Source organism: Ursus arctos, unplaced genomic scaffold (genome assembly GCF_023065955.2).
Source record: "Ursus arctos isolate Adak ecotype North America unplaced genomic scaffold, UrsArc2.0 scaffold_26, whole genome shotgun sequence".
NCBI lineage: Eukaryota > Metazoa > Chordata > Mammalia > Carnivora > Ursidae > Ursus > Ursus arctos.
The window spans coordinates 24,024,853-24,043,993 of record NW_026622941.1 but is presented as its reverse complement, the minus strand read 5'-3'; the positions used below and the strand labels follow the sequence as shown (position 1 = coordinate 24,043,993).

Sequence of the window (19,141 nt, the reverse complement as noted above, 5' to 3'; positions counted from 1 at the left end):
TTCATTTGCTGCCTCTGGTCTGGTGGAGACTGGAATACCAGCTAATGAAATTTGTATCCATGTAAAACTCTTTATTCTTTTGTGGAGATCCACATTTCCAGCTGGTATCATTCTCTTTCTGCCCAAAGGACTTCCTTTAACATTTCTTGTAGTGCTGGTTTTCTGGTGAAGAATACTTTCAACTTTATTTCACCTTTACTTTGAAAGATAATAATGATCTTAGATAGGAGATTTATTTTTGAATGTAGGTGCCCCATGTTAAAGTGAGTTTTTATTCCATTGATCTTGTTGGCCTTGACCATAGATAAATAGACTTGGCTAGACATGTATTTAGTCTTCCTACAATGAAAGTTTTCTGGCAATGGAAGATTCCATAGATTTTACTTCATTTCTGCTTGTCTTTATGAAGAAGTCAAGTCTTGCGTCTTCATTATTGAAAGCATTATATAATTGAACTTGACATCAAAACCACAGACCTATAAGAGTCGGAATAAATCTTAGAATCATGGAGCCCAATCCCTGTCCCAAGTCCACAAACACAATTTGCTTTTATTTTACAGCTAAGGAAGCTGAGGCCATTTGTAAGAATTAAGTTCATTTGCCACATGTATACAACAGAAGCCATATTTTATGGATGAAGATCATGTTTCTCGGCTCTAGATTATTTGTCCATATTAGTAGATTTTTAGTATGATATCCTGGAAGTCAATTTGGGACACAGCAGGAACGCGGAGGGGTAGGCAGCGGCATTAACTTCTAGGCATAGAGGAACATTTTCTCTTAGTCTTAGTTTACAAGGTCCAGGGTTTGTCTGTCTTTGTATTTGTAGCACGTAGCGGAATGCCTGACTCATAGTAGGTACTCAATAAATGTCTTCATTGTCGATGATAAAGATCACTAACTATTATCTCTGGCTAAAAGACTGATGCTGGAAACGGAAGAATCTGTACAGTGAAGAAACATCGAAGTTGAAAATCATTTGGAAAGGGAAGAGTGAAACAATCTTTTTTTTTTTTTTATTTAAAAGTATGGCCGCAATGACTGTGTCATTGTTTTTCTTGAAAGATCTGTATGTAAAACCATCCATGTCTGTTGAAAAGAGTATAGCTAATACAACAGAGCCATAAATATGGCCATTAAAAGCCACAAGAGATAAAGTAGGAAATAAAACTAATTCATACGACTTAAAAAAAAGCAGTACATATTAGCGGAGAAGGGTGACCAGGTGTAAGCATAAGGCGACGAATTTTCAGAGCGGGAAGAAATCTTGGAACTCATCCTGGTCAGCTGTTTAATTTTACAAAAGATAACACAAAAGCCCAGGGAAGTAAAATGACTTTTCAAGGCCTCACAGTAAAAAAAAAAACCAAAACACCCAGCAAATTAGGCCTAGAACCTTGCTCATTTCTCACTACAACACTCTCTGCTCTTCAGCTCAGACTGCTCTAAATGTTTTCTCTGCAGTTTGAAGTATCAGCTCAAAATACAGACTGCAAATACAGGGTAAAGATCCAGAACACCGGAAAACCCAAAAGGTAATTGGTTTTATACACCACGGGATTCTTGAGGTAAACTAAAATCAGAACATTAATGTCTGTATCAGAACTCACCCCACCCCCACCCGCCCCCAGATTTGAAACTCTCCATGTAGATAGATTTTTTTTTTTTTTAGTGAAATTCAGTCGTATGAAAACAAATCTCCAACTTTAAACAGATGGGCATTTGTGGGGTAATTACAGGTAACATGCACAACGTCACAAGCTCAAGCTCTGGCTTTGTAAAGACTGAAGGCACTCCGGAGACGACAGAGCCTAAACCGAGTCGTCCTGCAGAGGGCAGCGGCTGACCGGGCAGGAGGCAGGCGCAGCCGTGGCGCACTGCGTCACTCTGCAAGGGAGACCCTTCTTGGTCTTGCTCTGAGCGGAAACTGGAGAATGCCGGCCACCGGAGAAGGAAGGACACAGTGTCAGGCTTTCGTTGCGTGCTCCGCGCAGGAGAACTTTCTGACTCTGCACACATTCTCTGCCCTGCAGGCTGGTGTGGGGAAAGCTAGGCCCTTTTTTTTTAGATTTTATTTTTTTTTTAAAGATTTTATTTATTTGTCGGAGAGAGAGAGAGAGAAAGAACAAGCAGGGGAACAGCAGGTAGAGGGAGAAGCAAGCTCCTCCCCACTGAGCAAGGAGCCCGATGTGGGACTTGATCTAGGACCCCAGGATCATGACCCGAGCTGAAGGCAGGCGCTTAACCACTGTGCCACCCAGGAACCCCAGGCTCTTTCTTAATCAAACAACTGTCAACAGAGGCTGAGGAAATTCTGTTGAGAATACATTTTCTCTGAGTTGTGGAAAATAGAACAAGTAAAAGACTCGCTAAAAAGTCCTTTGAGCCCTAATTTTGAGAATTTGCTTTGATGACATTCTAAGGTGAAGAAAGGTAGTTAAGCGGATTTTCTTTGCGGCAAGAATGTGTTTATTCGGCTTATCTTAAATTAGAGGTATTATCACCTCATGCGTTTTGAGGAAGTAATTCAGGGAGAAGGAGCTGTGGCCATGGAAGAGACAAGGGGCGGCAGGCAGATCCAGCAGATGGAGGGGACATGTTGAGGAGTGTAGCTCTGGGCAAGAGAGAGGAGCGGAGCGAAGGACACCTGGGCTCTGGAAAAGGACCTACAGCTTGGCACGGTGGATCGAGGGCTGCCCTCGGCTTATGTGACCCGGGTATCTGGGCCACAGATAAATTGCTACGTTAGGAATGAGAGATGATCCCAAATCAAGTCTACTGGAGAAATACAAATACCATGGGTTCCCAACTCGAGGGTTGTGTCCTGGAGTCTGCGGTCCAATGAAGGTGACGAGAGATGAGAGGTCGTGGTTCTGAATACTTCACGGCGCTTTTCCATGTGAGGGCGGGGCCGTATGCGGAGACCTTCTGCAAACACACGGACCCTTTCAAGTAGGTGCTGAGTCTATGTGCATAGAGCATATCCTGAGTGGGCGCCTGGGTGACGCAGTCGGTGAAGCGACTGCCTTCCGCTCAGTGTGATTCCAGAGACCGGGGGTCGAGTCCCCCATGGGGCTCCCTGCTCAGTGGGGAGTCTGCTTCTTCCTCTGCCCCTCACCCCGCTCGTGCGCGCTCTCTCTCCTTCTCAAATAAGTAAAATTTTTAAAAAAATTAAAATATATATATATATCCTGAGCCCTGGCAAGCACACAGAGAAAGGGCACGTGAGAGGGACCACGGGTGCGGCCACATACCCTGACATACCCTCAGCCGTGGGCCTGCTTCTCCAGCACGCATCCCTCCTGCCCCCTGCTGTTGCCAGGAGACTGAAGTCTGGGAGAGGGACCAGGTCGCCCCCCAAGTGGAGGATGGACCTGCTGCGGAGCCAGTGAGAGCAGATCCTTGTTTTTGTTATCTCACGTGTTAGTAATTTGACTTGGTCAATGAGACTTCATCTTCTCATATGCAAGATGAAATTCATTCATTCTCCCTTTCATTCAATTACTATTTATTGAATGCATATCCTGTGCCAGGAGCTGTGGCAGGTGCTGGAAATGGAGGGGGAACACAACAGACAGGGTCCCTGACCTGTGGTGCTTACAGTGTAGTAAAGATAGACATTAAATCATCAAACTGCTTGCTAGTTCTGATAACTGCTGTGATAGGAAGTAAAGGATGCTGGGGACACCTGGGTGGCTCAGTTGGTTCGGCGTCTGACTCTGGAATTCAGCTCAGGTCAGGATCTCAGGGTCCTGGAATCATGCCCCACGATGGGCTCTGAGCTCAGCACGGACTCCGCTTCTCTTTCTCTCTCCCTCTGCCCCTCCCCCCACCCGCACCCACTCTCTCTCTCTCAAATAAATAAGGGAAATCTTAAATTAAAAAAAAAAGGTAAGTCAAGGATGCTATTAGCATATAATAGGTGAACCTAAAGAATGGGGCAGGGGAGGAAAGGGGAAATGTTAGGTCAGATTTTTTAGCAAAACCCCGTAGGGCCGGTGTGAGGATTGGCAACTCAGGGAACTCTTCATGCAGGGTCGGTCTTTAAGAGCAACAGGCAGCCTGACATACAAGAGGGACACTCTGTAGTGAGGGTGTGGGAGCAGGTGAGTTTCAGCCAGAGGGGTTCTATCCAGCCACACTGAGTGGGGAGACTGGATCTCTGTCCTATATGTTGGGCATTAGTGACCTCTTTACAGTCTGGTTACCTCCTAATAATTCTGTCTTCCCTGGAGGCCCATATCGTGGACAATGTTCAGTAATAAACTTCAAAAAGATTAAATTGACTGACAAATTTAGTTGCTGCTACTTGTGGTTCTTAATCTTCATGACTTTCAGACCTTTCTACACTTATCGTCTTTGTTATATGTCATTGTTGTGGGCGCTAGAGCTGGAAAGAGTTAGAAACCATTGCATCTTAGCTCTTCATTTTACAAAAGTGGAAACCGAGGCCCAGAGAGAGTCGATGCCTTGCCCAATGTCATATGGCTATTATGAGACAGAAGTGATATTAGAACTTGAGTCTCCAGACTTCTTTACGCTTTCTGCTCGAGCCATCATCTTTTTCCTCTACAAGTGTCTGACAGTCAGGAAATGGGGAATTCAAGCAGACGTAATGTTAACCTATTAGAAACCATTTTCAATAAAATCTGTCAGAAAGCAAGCGACTCTGGCAGGAGAGGGTAAAGGAAATGAAATAGGCATACATTTCTCCACAACATTAAGAGTTAAAGAAATATCAAATTTGTTCTTTTTCTTAATTACATATGGTATCAGCCAGTTTTTGGAACTTCTCCCATCCCCCCAACGCCCCCGCCCACCCCATCTTTGCCCCAGTCTGGAAATACCAGAACCCCTGGACTTATATAAATCGGGGGGGATAGGAGGGGCCTGGTTCTCAGCTTCTGTTGAGGGAGAAGCTTTGGGGGTGGCCGGCTGCTCCAGCAGTTTGTTTGCTCTGCCCACCACCACACACGCAGCACCGAGCACCGAGTACCGTGCACCGCAGCCAAACTCAGCACCGCCCCGATGTCGATGCGGCAGAAGACTGTGCAGAAGGGTCTGTGGCCCAGAACCCTCATCCCCTCTTTCAGTCCGTGGCAATCGCATCTCCACCTGTCGGGTTACTCCCCTATTCAGTCCTCGCTCCTACTCCTTTTGCTGGAATTTACTGTTAAACCATAACGATTGTTTGCGGGGCCAACTACTCCCATCTCAAAATTCTCTTCACTTAGCGAAAATCACTCAAATACAAAAAGCGGTTTGCCATCCTCAGAGCTAAGATGAGCCCGATGTCTGGATCCCTAATGATCTTTCCTCCTCTCAGGGCGTGGAGGTCAGAGGAGCAGAGAAGGGTGATGTTGTTAATATTCTCCAGAAAATCTGAAGTTGCTAAAAACAAAAACACTAAAACTAAAAGACATTGGTTACTTTCATCCTCTATCACCCCATTACCTAAGGAGAATTCTGTTTAGACGAGTGTTCCATCCACCTGCTTGTTGACAATGACCTTCGGACATTTTTGGCTTCTAATTCCTCATGGCCTCCCTCTCTGGTCTTCTGGCTGTTGGCCTCACAAATGAAGAGGGTCCTCCAGCTCCTGTCCTTCATCCTCTTCTTCGAGGACTCCAGTACTTCTCCAAGTGAATGTGCATGTGAAAACTGTGGCATCCCGCTGAAGCCCAAATTCTAATTCCTTAAGTCCAGAGTGGGGCAGAGACTCTACGCTTCTAAGTGGTCCCTGGGGGACACTGAGGCTGACCTTACGGAGTACCAAATGTTTATCTTTCTGAGAACGCTTATCTCCTCGTATTGTAAAAATAAATTCATATGTATTTAAGGGGGTTTTCTCCTGCATTTTAAACTATTGCCTGAGTGCAGCTAGTTTCTGTCTGTCCATCTTCGGCTTCGTTTCCTTCTCAAGCTTCAGACCCGCATATTCAAATGCTTTTTGGCTGTCTCAGTGTGGATCCTACCAGCATCTTGGCAGGACAAGAGCAACACTTTACTCATCATCCTCTTAAGTAGCTCCTTCCTGGCTGATCCCGCTTGCATTAAAGATATCACAAAGAGGTAGAATTTCAGTATAATGTCCACCAATTCCCCAGAGCACTAAACACACCCCCAAAACATGCCAAGTGTTTGTTGACTTGGCAAAATCAAGGATATCACTTTGAGGCCATAGCAAATGAAAAAAAAAAAAAAGCGAAAATCTGGTTTGGAAGCATTCTCTCACATTTGCTTGTGTCATAAAAGGAACTGTCAAGGCAGCGAGCCGCGTATGGTTAGACAGGAACTGGTTCCTGTAAGACAGATTTTCAAGAACTTGTCTAGACTTCCATTTGGTAGCTCCCTTTAAAGTTCCATTTAGCACATTGCAGAAGGAAGCCCTCCATGAATATTTGCTCAGAGAAGACCCTGTAAAGGGTTGATCCTCTGTTTTCTCTGAATCTCATAAGTTTATTTGGTGTCTTGGCAAGAGGGATATGGTCAGATAGCAACAGCAGGAAAGCAATTCCAGTAGTTTACTTGAGACTCATACTAGAGAGTTTGTGTACAGTGGTATTCAGTAAAAAGGTTCTTATTTGGCTGCTCTTGTATGTATTAGAATACCACATAGATAACAAGGATATATTCCTATCTATCATCTGTCTATCTATCTATCATCTATCTATCTATCATCTATCTATCTATCTACACACATACATATATGTACATACACACCGTGATGGTTAATTTTTTTGTATCTACTTGACTGGACTCTAAGCCAGATGACAGGCTTTGGAATTTTTGCTGTGCCATTTTTTAAAAAATTAGTTTAAGGGTAGGATTTAGTGATTCATCAGTTGCATATAACGCCTAATGCTCATTCCATCAAGTGCCTTCCTTGCCCATCACCCAGTTACCCCTTCCCCCACCTCCCTCCCCCAGCAACCCTTAGTTTGTTTCCTAGAGTTAAGAGTCTCTTATGGTTTGTCTCCCACTGTTTTCATTTTATTTTTTTTCCCTTCCCTTCCCCAATGTTCATCTGTTTTGTTTTTTTAAATTCAACATGAGTGGAATCATATGGTATTTCTCTTTCTCTGATGGACCTATTTTGCTTAGCATAATACCCTCTAGCTCCACCCACGTCATTGCAAATTCCTGTGCCATTATTTGAGTAATTTCTCTGTATCTGTTCTTGTAAGGCAGAGTGTAGGAATTACCCATTTAGGTCCACCTGGGGTTTTTTCATGGGCTATGCTAGACATACGTTCGGGGCAAAATGGTGACACAAGGTGAAGAGTTGTCAATGCTATTAATTACAGAATTTGGAGGGGATGGAAGATGAGGACAGTTTTCATAGAAGATGCTAACATTGGTGCGGATCTATCACAACCGCCTCGCAGGCGTGTCCCTAACACCGATCTCTTCCCCCGGCAGCACAGTTCCTGCAACACTGTCACAGTAAGCTTTCTAAAAATCAAGGCTGATCTTAAGGCTCCTTTGAATTCATTTGGCTCTCCACTACCTACCTGATGAAATTCAAAGTTCTTCACAGTATGGCCCCATCTCATTCACTCCCTCCTCACCTTACCCCCTACTCAGTGCACGCTCTACTTGTCCACAACTCCCCAAATGTCTATTTTAGGGGTCTCTACACAATATGCCTCCAAAACCTTTCCTAGGAGTTGTCCATGGACCTCAAATTACAGATCCCTTCCATAGACACAGACTGTAACACTCATCGACATAGGGTAGAGAACCTGAAAATGGCTGGTTTTTGTTTAATATCTTGAATTGAAAAACATATTTTTAGGTTAGAAAGCTGCATTAAATTTGGGAGGGATGTCTAGTAAAATAAAGCATCTTTAGATATAAAAGTATTCCTTTAGCTACTATTATAGAAAATAGAGCAGATCAAATGTAAGTCTATTCATAGAAGGACACTTAACCTATGAATTTAAATTTGGAAAGGAGTAAGAGTAATTAAATTCAGATTTTAAACATTTGTTTTTTCCATGCTGGGCATGTAGCCTAATGCGGGGCTTGAACTCATGACCCTGAGATCAAGACCTGAGCTGAGATGGAGATTTGGACATTTAACTGACTGATGCACCCAGGTGCCCCTAAATATTTTTTAATATCTTTAAAAGATCTCTCTGTTCACTTACTTAGATTTGAGAGGATTGATTGAATGAGTAATTGGGAGAAGGATTTACTGGCTCACAGCCAGAAAAAGGCCAATGCATTCTGAGGCCATTGCTGGGAAACAGAAACTAGACTGCACAGGCTTCTTAGGCACCCCCTACGTTTCTGATGAAGCCTAACATGGGCTATGTGGCCCTGCTATTTCCTCTTCCATCTCTGCAGGTGCTGGGACTACCTTTAGGTCTTTACTCCAACATCGCCTTTTAAGAGAGGCCACAGGCAACTTATATAAAATTACAATTTGCCTTCAACTTCTGGTACTTTCTATTGCTCTTTGCCACTTTCTAATTTCTCTTTAGCTTTTATCACAATGAAAAATGCTATATGTTTTCCTTCTTTATTCCTCTGTCTTTCCCTCTAGAATATAAGCTCCAAGTGAGCAGGGATTTTGGTCTTTTTTGTTCACTGCTGTCTCTCTAGTGTCTACCACACAGTAGGCTTGCAATAAATATCAGTGGAAGCCAATTCACTCTTTAATAACGAGTCCAATTCGGGAGCCTAGATGTCCTCAACGGTGCTTTTTCCTGATTTTCCCACTCACCTCCTGTCTGCTCCTCTAGCACTCTGTCCTTGACCAAAGTAATGTCATGATCGATCTGACATTAAAGCTCACATCTTCCTTTTGGGATTTATTAATTTCAAAGTGTTTAGAGATGATAAGTATTTTGATAAATTAAAGTTCTGCACGTGCATCCTAAAACTCAACCACACACATTCAAGTTAGGAAAGATTTCACTGACAGCAGAATGTGTGAAAAACACAGGACTTTAGAGAACTATTAATCAGTTCAATGATTTAGTAGTGAGCTGAGGTTCACAAAAAACTAACCAGTAACATAAATCACCTGGTGTAGTTCTAGACTGCATTAACAGTGCATCGAGTTCCTCCATGTTGACCTGGTCAAATGACCAAAGGAATTTTGTGATGAGTCCGGGCTGCCACATTCAAGAGTGCTCTACAGCATGTTCAAGAGAGAGGGGGCTGGAAATTCTACTATGTGAAAGAACTGGGAGTTGGGAAAGAGAACAGTAGGAGACATAATAGACGCCTTCAGTATCTGAAGTGTCTTCATATTGGCGAGAAACTGGCTCTTCTGTGGGGTCTTAACGATATTTGGAAATCTATCTTGGCCAAATAAAAGGGAGCCCTTTTTAGCCTGTCGAGGTGAGCCGGGATGGTAAGTCCTTGAAGGTTCTGACGCAGGCTGGGTTTGGTAGGGAAGATACGGAAGTAGGTCATAGCTTAGTGACAGCCACAAATGTCACTCTCTGGGCTGAGTGGGTGGCTCCTGGTGAACGTCCTGCTCTCCCTAGCCTCTGTTTGCATGCTACCTGTCGCCACATGGCATTTTAGCTCATCGTGTTCTTTGTTCAAGTGTCTATGATTTGTTTTTTGCTTTTTTTTTTTTTAAGAGCGAGAGGAAGAGCGCGTGTGCCTGTGTGCGCGTATGTCGGGGAAGGGCAGAGGGAGAAGGAGAGAGAGAATCTTAAGCCGGTTCCACACCCAGGCCAGCACACCCCACCCCCCATGGGCTCCATCTCACAACCCTGAGATCATGACCTGGGCCGAAATCAAGAGTCAGACGCTTAACCGACGGAGCCATGCGGGTGCCCCAGTGATTTGTTTTATGCTTTAACAAATCCTTTGTTCCTTCAGCATTGCAATCAATTTTATTTGATTTTCACACTGCTAGCAGTTGTAGGAAGCCTGTCAATACTGGCCTGGCGTAGACAGAGGTGTTTGTATCGTGCACGCCCTTCACTGCCTTTCATTCTGGATCAGTCGGACCCTTCTAACATCTTGGACTCATCCTCATGGCAGATGAACTAAAGTGGCCTATATAGAACACAAAGCCAATACGATGCTGGGAAAACAGGATTCCAACACACCAGATGAAGGGACTGATGGTTAAATCTGGTGCTGCAGAGAGCTCTTCCCCAAATCCACTCCATCCTTGCAGAAGACTGCAGGGACTCTAAACAAGGGGGAGGCCCACTTGAAGGCCTACTCTCAAATACGTCTTCTTCCGGTCTTTACTCTCTCTTCCCTTCCTCCTCTCCCAATCTTTTGCCCCCAACACACAGAACAGAGTATCTGTGACTACTCATCATTGAGCACTCACAGCACCATTACTATCAGCCACTTAGGGCTGTGGATAGCTGTCAAACACCTGGAGTTTCTTGAATTCTTTTATTCTGTCCCAATATCTAAACATGATATTCTTTTGCTACTATTTACTTAGGATGTCTATACCCTGTTCGGTACTCTTCTGGCACAAAGTAGGTGCTCAATAGACATTTGCTATTGCATAAACTCCAACTACTTACGTTCTTAGTTCAAGTTACCATTATCTCTGGCCTAGATTCCTGCAGACCTCTTCAGTGGTCTTCTTGGCTCTAGTCTTGACCCTTCTCCACAGTTCTCCACAAAGCCAGCAAGAAGGATCTTCTTATGATGCTAGTCTGATCATTTCATTTCCATGCTTAAAACTCCTCTGTAGCTCCACCGACAAGTCCTTACTTACCACAGCAACCAAAGCCCTCCATGATGCCTACCTTCTCTTAGCCCTCCCGACCTTTTCACCCTCTGGTCACAGCCCCACAGGCTCTAAATCTTGCCATCTTCTAGTCTGTTCCAGATATCCCTCCCCAGTTTACATTCCTTTCTCCAGGATTTGCCAACACTCTGGATTAGGGTAAAGCCCTTCTGGCGTGTTTCCATGGCCCTCTATCCTTGTTCCTTTAATGGTGATCATTAGACTGTAACCTCCCTGAGCTGCAAAGCAAATCATATTAATTTCAGCACAGTGTCTCGCCAACAATAAAGGCTCATTAAATGTCTACAGAGAGCAGGAACGTGTCCAGCAAGTTTGTGCCTGTTTTATAGGACTCTGCTGGCCCTTCCTAAGATGCAGCACAAATACATGAAATGGGTGGCAGGTGAAGAGCCAAGTGAACAGAAGTTTATTTCTTGGTCTACCATTAACTAAACAAATGCTTTAGAGGAGGACAGGAAAATTAAAATTTTAAAAGTCCCCCAAACTAGCACAAAGAATAATTTATATTTTACAATATTTTCTTAATAATTTATTATTGTTTTTATAACATACTATTATTCATATGTATAATTTCTTGATCAAGATCTAACTTATACAAAATATGAAAATGATAACTTATGCACTTCCATATTACTTTCACATTAAAAATAGAAACTAGGCATTGTAAAACTTACGCAGTTTATCATGGAATATAGGAAAGTATTCAAAATCTGCAAGGTCTATATTCAAGTGTCCTGTAAGCTACTTATTAGCTGTATGATTTGGAAGAGGTTCCCTAGATGGCTGAATGTATCTCCTATTGTACCTGGCACATAGTCAGTACTAAATTGTTCCCCTGACTTGTGGTTATAAAGCAATCTGAGAATACAGGGGTTCATTAAGACACAACGTTTCCTTTTGCTTTTGAAATAAAAGGGAGACATTAATTTCTTGATTCGGTTTCACTTGAATAAAACAGCTACTTTTTAAAAAAAGATTTATTGGGGCGCCTGGGTGGCGCAGTCGTTAAGCGTCTGCCTTTGGCTCAGGGCGTGATCCCAGCGTTCTGGGATCGAGCCCCACGTCAGGCTCCTCCACTGGGAGCCTGCTTCTTCCTCTCCCACTCCCCCTGCCTGTGTTCCCTCTCTCGCTGGCTGTCTCTGTCAAATAAATAAAAAATCTTAAAAAAAAAAAAGATGTATTTATTTGAGAGACAGTGAGAGGGAGAGAGAGAGTATGCCTGTGTAGGGTGGGGGGAGGAGAGAATCTTAAGCAGGCTCCAAGCCCAGCATGGAGCCTGATGCCGGGCTCCATCTCATGACCCTGAGATCATGACCTGAGTGGAAATCAAGCAGGACGCTTAACTGACTGAGCCACCCAGGCACCCCAAAACAGCAACCATTTTTAGCAATAGAGAATTCTTTAGTTATGATAATTAACATTACCTTTAAAGAAATGTAATTTTATATCACTGACATGCAGACCTTTTCTCTTCAGCATCTTTTAAAGAAAATAAACTTATATTTTAAAATATTAAACAGATAAGAAACAAACCAGCAACTATGATGCCCCAATGAATCCTGAAAATTTATTACTTGGGAGAATATCAGATATTGATCCTTCGTTTTACAGCTCATGATAATAATCAGAAAATATACATTTTGAAATGAAAGTCAAAAAAAGAATAATTACATATAATACATATTACAGATATTTTATTGGTACATAAGCAAAGCAGTACTAAAAGCATATTTATGTGTCCACAGTAGTGAACATGGCAATTTCTGTTTAAAGCTGCAGCAACTCAAATCCTCCTTGGGTCAATAAAGAAAGACATATCGGAAATATATTTAGGGCTATCACCATGTCTGGCTGTAAACCTATTTTTTAATCTTTCCCTCCCCCCATATATATGTATATACTTTATTGCCTTTATATTTCTGCTGGTTTAATATAATTAGTATACTAAATAGTTATCTGCATTTATTTGGTTTCTAAAAATATATAAAATGCATTGGAATAGAGCTCCTGCAGCTTTCAAGCAGTGTCCTGGCATCGAAAGCTTATTCTGGAAATGTAAAGCAGCAATACTGAATAAATAGTGATTGTTTTGTCTTCTCCACACAGCTGATGGCCTTCACCCAAAACTTAAAAATACTGTAGCAAATAGTATAAACATGCAAAAAATGGACATAATATAAAAGTAATACTTATGAGCTAAATTTTAATACAATATAGATTAATAAAGACAACTTTAGGTAGAAGAGGGATGGGAACACAGCATTGTTATATACATATAAATTAAGGCCCAATTTTTCAAAGGCAATGCACACAGGGGAATGCCCATTTGCCCACATCCTTTGCACACCTGAAATCGAGAGTTTTCACCTTTTCCGTATCACTTCCTCAATCCATTATTATAGTTCTGACTTGGAGAGATGTTCACAGAAATGGCTTTAAATGAAGTTTCTTTACTCAAAAGACCATTTTTCTCTTATTCACAAAGAAAATGTCCAGGTACAAAATTTATTTATGCTCTGAAAGCAAGTGCTTTGTTTTTCTTAAACACTATTAATAATCACATTTCACACCATAAATTCTTTATTTTTGCTGTTTTTAGCTCAAGTTTATGATTAATTTGAACCATGGGAATTGATGATTACTTCAGGGATGACTGAGGGAATTAAATGGGTAATTCCTATTAATACCAACCAAAGTCTCACATATAAATTCCTTGTGCATTAGGACAAAAATCATGCTAATTTAACCAAGATATCTCATTAAAAAAAAAAAAAAGGACTGAGGCAACCCACTATGGATCATTCTCTGAGGATGCTAGACACTCAAAAGGGTCAAATATACCAATGTTATTTCAAATCATTCCTTAGTAAGAAAAAAAAAATTATCTTCTAATGTATGTAATACTTAAAGGAAATCATAATGAAACAACTTGCAGTATAATAATAAAACCCCTTATAATCTAGTTTAGTATTTAGAACCTGAATATTCCCCCAGATGCAAAATTTTATATTTGGTATTTTTGTATATCATTGCCTGCTATCGTCCCCTCCCCCCCAAAATGTATTCAAAAGATGTGGCACTTAATGTAACTCCTCTGTGTTCACAATAGATAAAAATGATCAGGAATAGACTACATTATCTTTAAGATATTCTAGGGAAAAAGAGTTTTCTTCTATTTTAAAAAGACTTAGAAAATATTTCTTAGAGATGTTCTTTCAGAAGTAATATAACTGATTAAAAAGTATAGCTGCTCAATATATTTATCAAATTCACATTTATATATTCTTCTCATCTAGGAAATAGTACTTCTATCTGTAATTAGGTCCATAAAGATTATTTGGCATTTGAAAATTCAGACGAAGTTGTCACAATGCTGCCAGTCTTAAAGTTATTAGGTTAATGTTGATAATAATTTACAATAATTCAGCTGGACACTGACTTTGTGTTTTTGATGGCATACCAAGGCATCTTTGCAATTAAAAATTGCAAAGTTTAATATATCTTCAGTTTAACATTTTGTTTTAAATAGAATGTGATCAATTTATAAAAATGTTTTTCTTTGTGAATAAGATCTTAATTTGTCTGAACAACAATAACAAAATGACTCTTGGTATAGGATGGAACCCTTTAAAAATAAGGCATATATTGGGCATACATAAATCATTACTGTCACAAAATCTACAAAGTATCTTGATTTTTTTAATTCTAATTTTTAAATATGCATAGATATGAAATAACTATCATAAATTGAGAACAAATGCATATAGGTTGTGATTATGTAGGTAAGAATAAATTATCTCTCAAGTTATTTGCAAAATAGTATAATGGCAAGGTCAATTTGGTAACTCCAAGAACCCAAAGAAAATAATGTCTTTAGTTGAGGTCTGCCATTTAGCTGGACTAGAAAAGGCAACTCTGCATTATTACTTTCAGTTCTCTAGAAGCTTCTATATATTTTCATAGCCATTCTTAAAAATTTTCACTGGAAACCTAAATGCAGCATTCTCAGCATTCATTTAAACCAAAATAAGTCAAATGTGTTAAAACATCCAAAGTTGCCCTCATGCATAAGATATAACTTACATCTTTTTATTGTTACCATGGCATTAATATACTAATCCACTTTTACTTTGTTGCATGTAATACAGAGAATATATTTTCCTCAGAATTAAAAACTACTTTAAATTTCAGATTAAAGTCTTAATTATATTGTACCATATTTTGATCAGAGGGAATGTTAAAAATGGCAAAATGGTATCTGACCACATCCATCCAGATACTACTTGTGAATCTTAGTTAAGTCACTACTCATGGGAGAGGTGTTGACTGATTTTTGGTTTTATAAATAAACAAGAAAATATATGTATAATTGGGAGACTCATGCCCTGTAAAAGCCAAGCCCAAAAATGAGAAAGAAAAAAAAAAAGAATTTAACTTTATTTCCTTTGTAAAAAATACCTGACTCCAATGTACTTTCTATCTCAGTGATTGGAGAAACAGCAATAATCCATAAAGTACAGAGTGAATTATGTGCAAGCAATAACTTACCCATGGGTGCTTACACCAACAGACTACACGTACGAAATGGGTTATTTTAAACATATATCACCAGTAGATCAACCAGATATCTATAACTTATGTGTTATGGCAACTCTGAGGATCCATGAGATTAAAATGACTAAAGCAGGGCAGAAACAAAACACGTCATGGATCAGGAAACCCCATGCTGTTTGGACAGATATTCAACAGTTACATTCTTGTTTAAAGTGTCTGAAGTACTGCAGTACTTTAAACACACAATTTACCTTGTGAAAATATTTCTCTTCTGGTATGTGGTCATTCGTATACTGGAAACATCGTAAAGAGAAGATCCAAGTCCACATTAAAACTAAAACCTGAATTATTTCACCTAATGAAGCAATGGCTGGGACAGGTACACAAAAGAGATCCAAGTGGGTTCCTCTGGAGTAGCTTTGATGGTGGAGCACCCCATGACACTTGTGTAGCTGTAGATCAGCAAAGAGGGGAGTCTGGCAACATGCACACACAGTCATAATCACACAATATATAAGGTAATTCAGTCACAGGAGAAGTATTAATAAAAAATATTAAAACATCAACTTTCACCCATTAATCGATTATATGGAATAAATTAAACTAAGCCAGTCGCATATTTCTCTTCGCTCTTAAGTCGTGGTTTTATTTATGTATACACACAGTATAATACTTTCCTAACATTCTCAAAATGCTACAAATAAAAATGAAGGCTTTGCATTACAGCTGCTGGACAAAAACGTCAACACTGTCGATGTGTGAACACACAGTTTCTTTGTTCTTTAGCATCAGTGCACAGGGTATGGCTCCAAGTGGTATGCAATTTAGGACAGAAAAAAGATACGGTGGCTTGTGAAATAGATCCTCTGTTCATCATTGGCACAAATCAAAGAAGGAATTTGTACTGTCCTTGGTACCTTTATTGGGTCTCTCCCCTAAAGACAGATAATGTTATACATATATGCCTTCAGGATTAAAACCAGATGAGATAGGATTCTGTAGAATACGAAGATTACTGGGGAGCTGCCGAGATGAACCAGGCCGCTTCAGGGACCCGGACTGGAATGGTGCCTCTACACAGAAAACAAAGAAAGCCATTTGGTAGACTCAGCAACTTGAAGTAGTCAGCAATATGAAAAATTAGAACTTTGCCTAATTCTTCTCGACCCTCTCTGTTGATAAAAACAGTTTTCAGTGATTTCAACATCTTTTTAAAAAGGTGAGCATTTTCCTTCTCTTTCTTGGTTGTTCAGACGATATGCATCTTTTAAATATCAGCAAAGATTAACAATAAAGACTTTTAGGAGAGGAAGAAGGGGCATTAGGAACAGAAGCTAATAAAACTCAACAGACGGTGACTCACACATCAGGAAAAGGTGTTCTAAAGAAGCAGTTTAAAACAAACGATATAAGATTTGGTGATTACATGCTCACCTAAGCAAATCAACAACCTAGATGTTACTGACTTTCCCCAGAAGCAGGAAGTACATCAATTTTTTTTAAGTGACCCAAGCTTTGAACGGTAGGATAACATTTTAACTGAATACAAGTAGTTTATTCAAAGTTAACCAGTGAGAATAAAGTAAAGAGAGCAGAATTCTCAACACCTTACCCCTTTCTATGTCTGCGTGTGAGGCCTCTACTTCAATGGGCTCCGCTGGCAAAACGGTAACTTTTGTCCCTGTCTGTTGGATAAACTGCTGGAGATTGACTTGCCGCAGCTCTTTAGTCAACTGCTCCAGTTCTTGTTCTTTGTCCTAGATGGAAGTTAAAATTTGTCTTTTTATTTGAAACTTCACTCTTGGCCAGCTAAAGATATCCCGGTGATAGCCCGTCTGCTACGGGGGCTGGATGTGCGATACACACTTTCACAAGAATGTCTTTAACAAACCGGATTAATATTGATACAATGGGCTAAAAAGAGGTCATTTTTGCTCTGGGGCCCAGGCCAAAAAATGAGCAAATAAAGGACACCAGCTTTTTCAGTCCGTTCTCTTAAACACGATGTTTTCCTCTGTTAGGAATACACTATGCATCTGATGAAATAAATCTATGTCTATAAACTTGTATGAATAAAATACTATTTGCCATCCATCCCAGTGTTTACAGCAATCTTGCTATAAGCTGTTCACAATTAAATTTCCCTATTGACTTCATAACTGACTGCAAAAGTTATAGTCATTTGGTCCATGAGATTCAGAGAAGTTCTTGTTTTTGGTAAACTGTTTACGTTTTCATGAGATTCATTATTGATATATATTAGAACACGAGGAAAGCAAGATTCCTACAAGATTTTCACTGTGGGGTTCTTAAATCCCTGGCAAAGACAGGTCTGAGAACTGAAGATCCTTAAAGAAAGGAGATCAAGTTTGGAGAGCTAGAAAGCTCAAAAACAAGGAGAGGCATTCTATGATTCGAATGGCTGTTCTTTCACTCCTTTACTGCACTAGAAGAAAAAGTGGCAAGGCCTCACCCAGGCTGAGTGTGTCTGAAGATGGGTAGGGGTAGCGAAGAGATACCAGAAACGAGTGCTTGTTTCCTCCACTTGCCTTGAGTGTAGGGGGCACTTGGAGATATGTTAGTTTGATTATGAGATACTTTCCAATGGGTAGTGAGATTTACTAGCAATGACTGTCATAGATTAGTGTTTCCTGTAAACAAAACCAAAGGCAACCCAACTTCCAACTGTATCCTTTTTAAGGGTCAAAATGAATCCAAATAGCATAATACTGACAAATCAGAGGTTATCAGAGGTTAATCAGAGGTTAACAACCTTCTACTGCATGAGAAATTCTTGATTTTGAAAATTTGGTGGTAGTTTTACCTCTTGACTATAGTTAGTGGCAGAGAACAGAAATCACGCAAGTTCTTCTTGAAACCTCAGCTTTCTCTGCTTGTAAAACTGCTCATATTCTAAATTAACTCTACTCAAACTTCCATGTGTACTGGTATTATCTGGAGATCTTACTACAATATAGATTCTGAATTTTTAACAAGTGTGCCCTGAACTACATGGCTCACTCTTTGAATAGCAAGCCTCCAGCACTGACCAATACAGCAACCACTATGGAGCACTTGAAATGTGGCCAAATATAACCAAATCCAGAAATTTAAATTTATTTGGTATTTTAAAATTTATTTAATATTAATATTTAATAATTCAAATATTATTTATATGTAGTATGTTAAAATATTATTTATATTTAATATCTCTTTGCAACTCCCCTAACATCACCACATTTTCTTTTCAAGAATGGGTATCTGAGAAATGCAAATTGAGTGATCAGGATCTAATGGCAAAATATAATTTTCTTGTATGTGAACCAGAGAGGGAACCTTTGTGCCCCTCTCCTCAGGAAAGCAAAGGAAAGTAAGTAATGTGGAGAAAAGAAGGGGACTATTTACATCTCAGGAAAGATGGGGTGAGCAACAATGGAGAAGTTAGGGATAAGCAGTCACCTAGCCACACAATCCTTGGTAAACCAATCTGCGGTAATCTCTTTTGGCTTTGGTTTCCTTATCTCTAAAAGGAGAGAAGGTCAGATTCACTATCTCATCATTAGTGTCCATGCCAGCTCTGAGATTCTATTCTCTGTGTCCAATTACCTAATGTTACAATTGCCACAGTAAGACACCTCTTTCTGTGGAGCCAGGTAAGTGTGGCTTTAGCTCTCATCTTTGTTTTGGTCTCACATCTTAGCTTTGTCATAAGTCACAGAAATTCTAAGAAACTTATAAACCAAGCTAGGTTTCTAATTTTAAATGTAAGAGAAAATGGACAGTCATTAAAGAAAATGCCAAGAATATATTAATTCTTTTAAACAGATGAAACATTCTTTT

At 40.2% G+C, this 19,141-nt stretch overlaps 1 protein-coding gene across 5 annotated transcripts in view; it reads right to left on the bottom strand.

Annotated features, from left to right (window-relative positions):
• Positions 1–12,287: 12,287 nt before the first annotated feature.
• Positions 12,288–19,141, bottom strand: part of RASSF8 (Ras association domain family member 8) — a 117,148-nt gene continuing 110,294 nt past the window's right edge. For all 5 annotated transcript variants that reach the window (XM_026502236.4, XM_026502239.4, XM_057318918.1 and 2 more), the window contains 2 exons: positions 16,914–17,058; positions 12,288–16,374 (listed from right to left, as the gene is read on the bottom strand). In XM_026502236.4, coding sequence (XP_026358021.1) covers positions 16,253–16,374; positions 16,914–17,058 — 267 coding nt within the window. In that variant the 3' untranslated portion in view covers positions 12,288–16,252. The remainder of the gene's footprint in view (positions 16,375–16,913; positions 17,059–19,141) is intronic.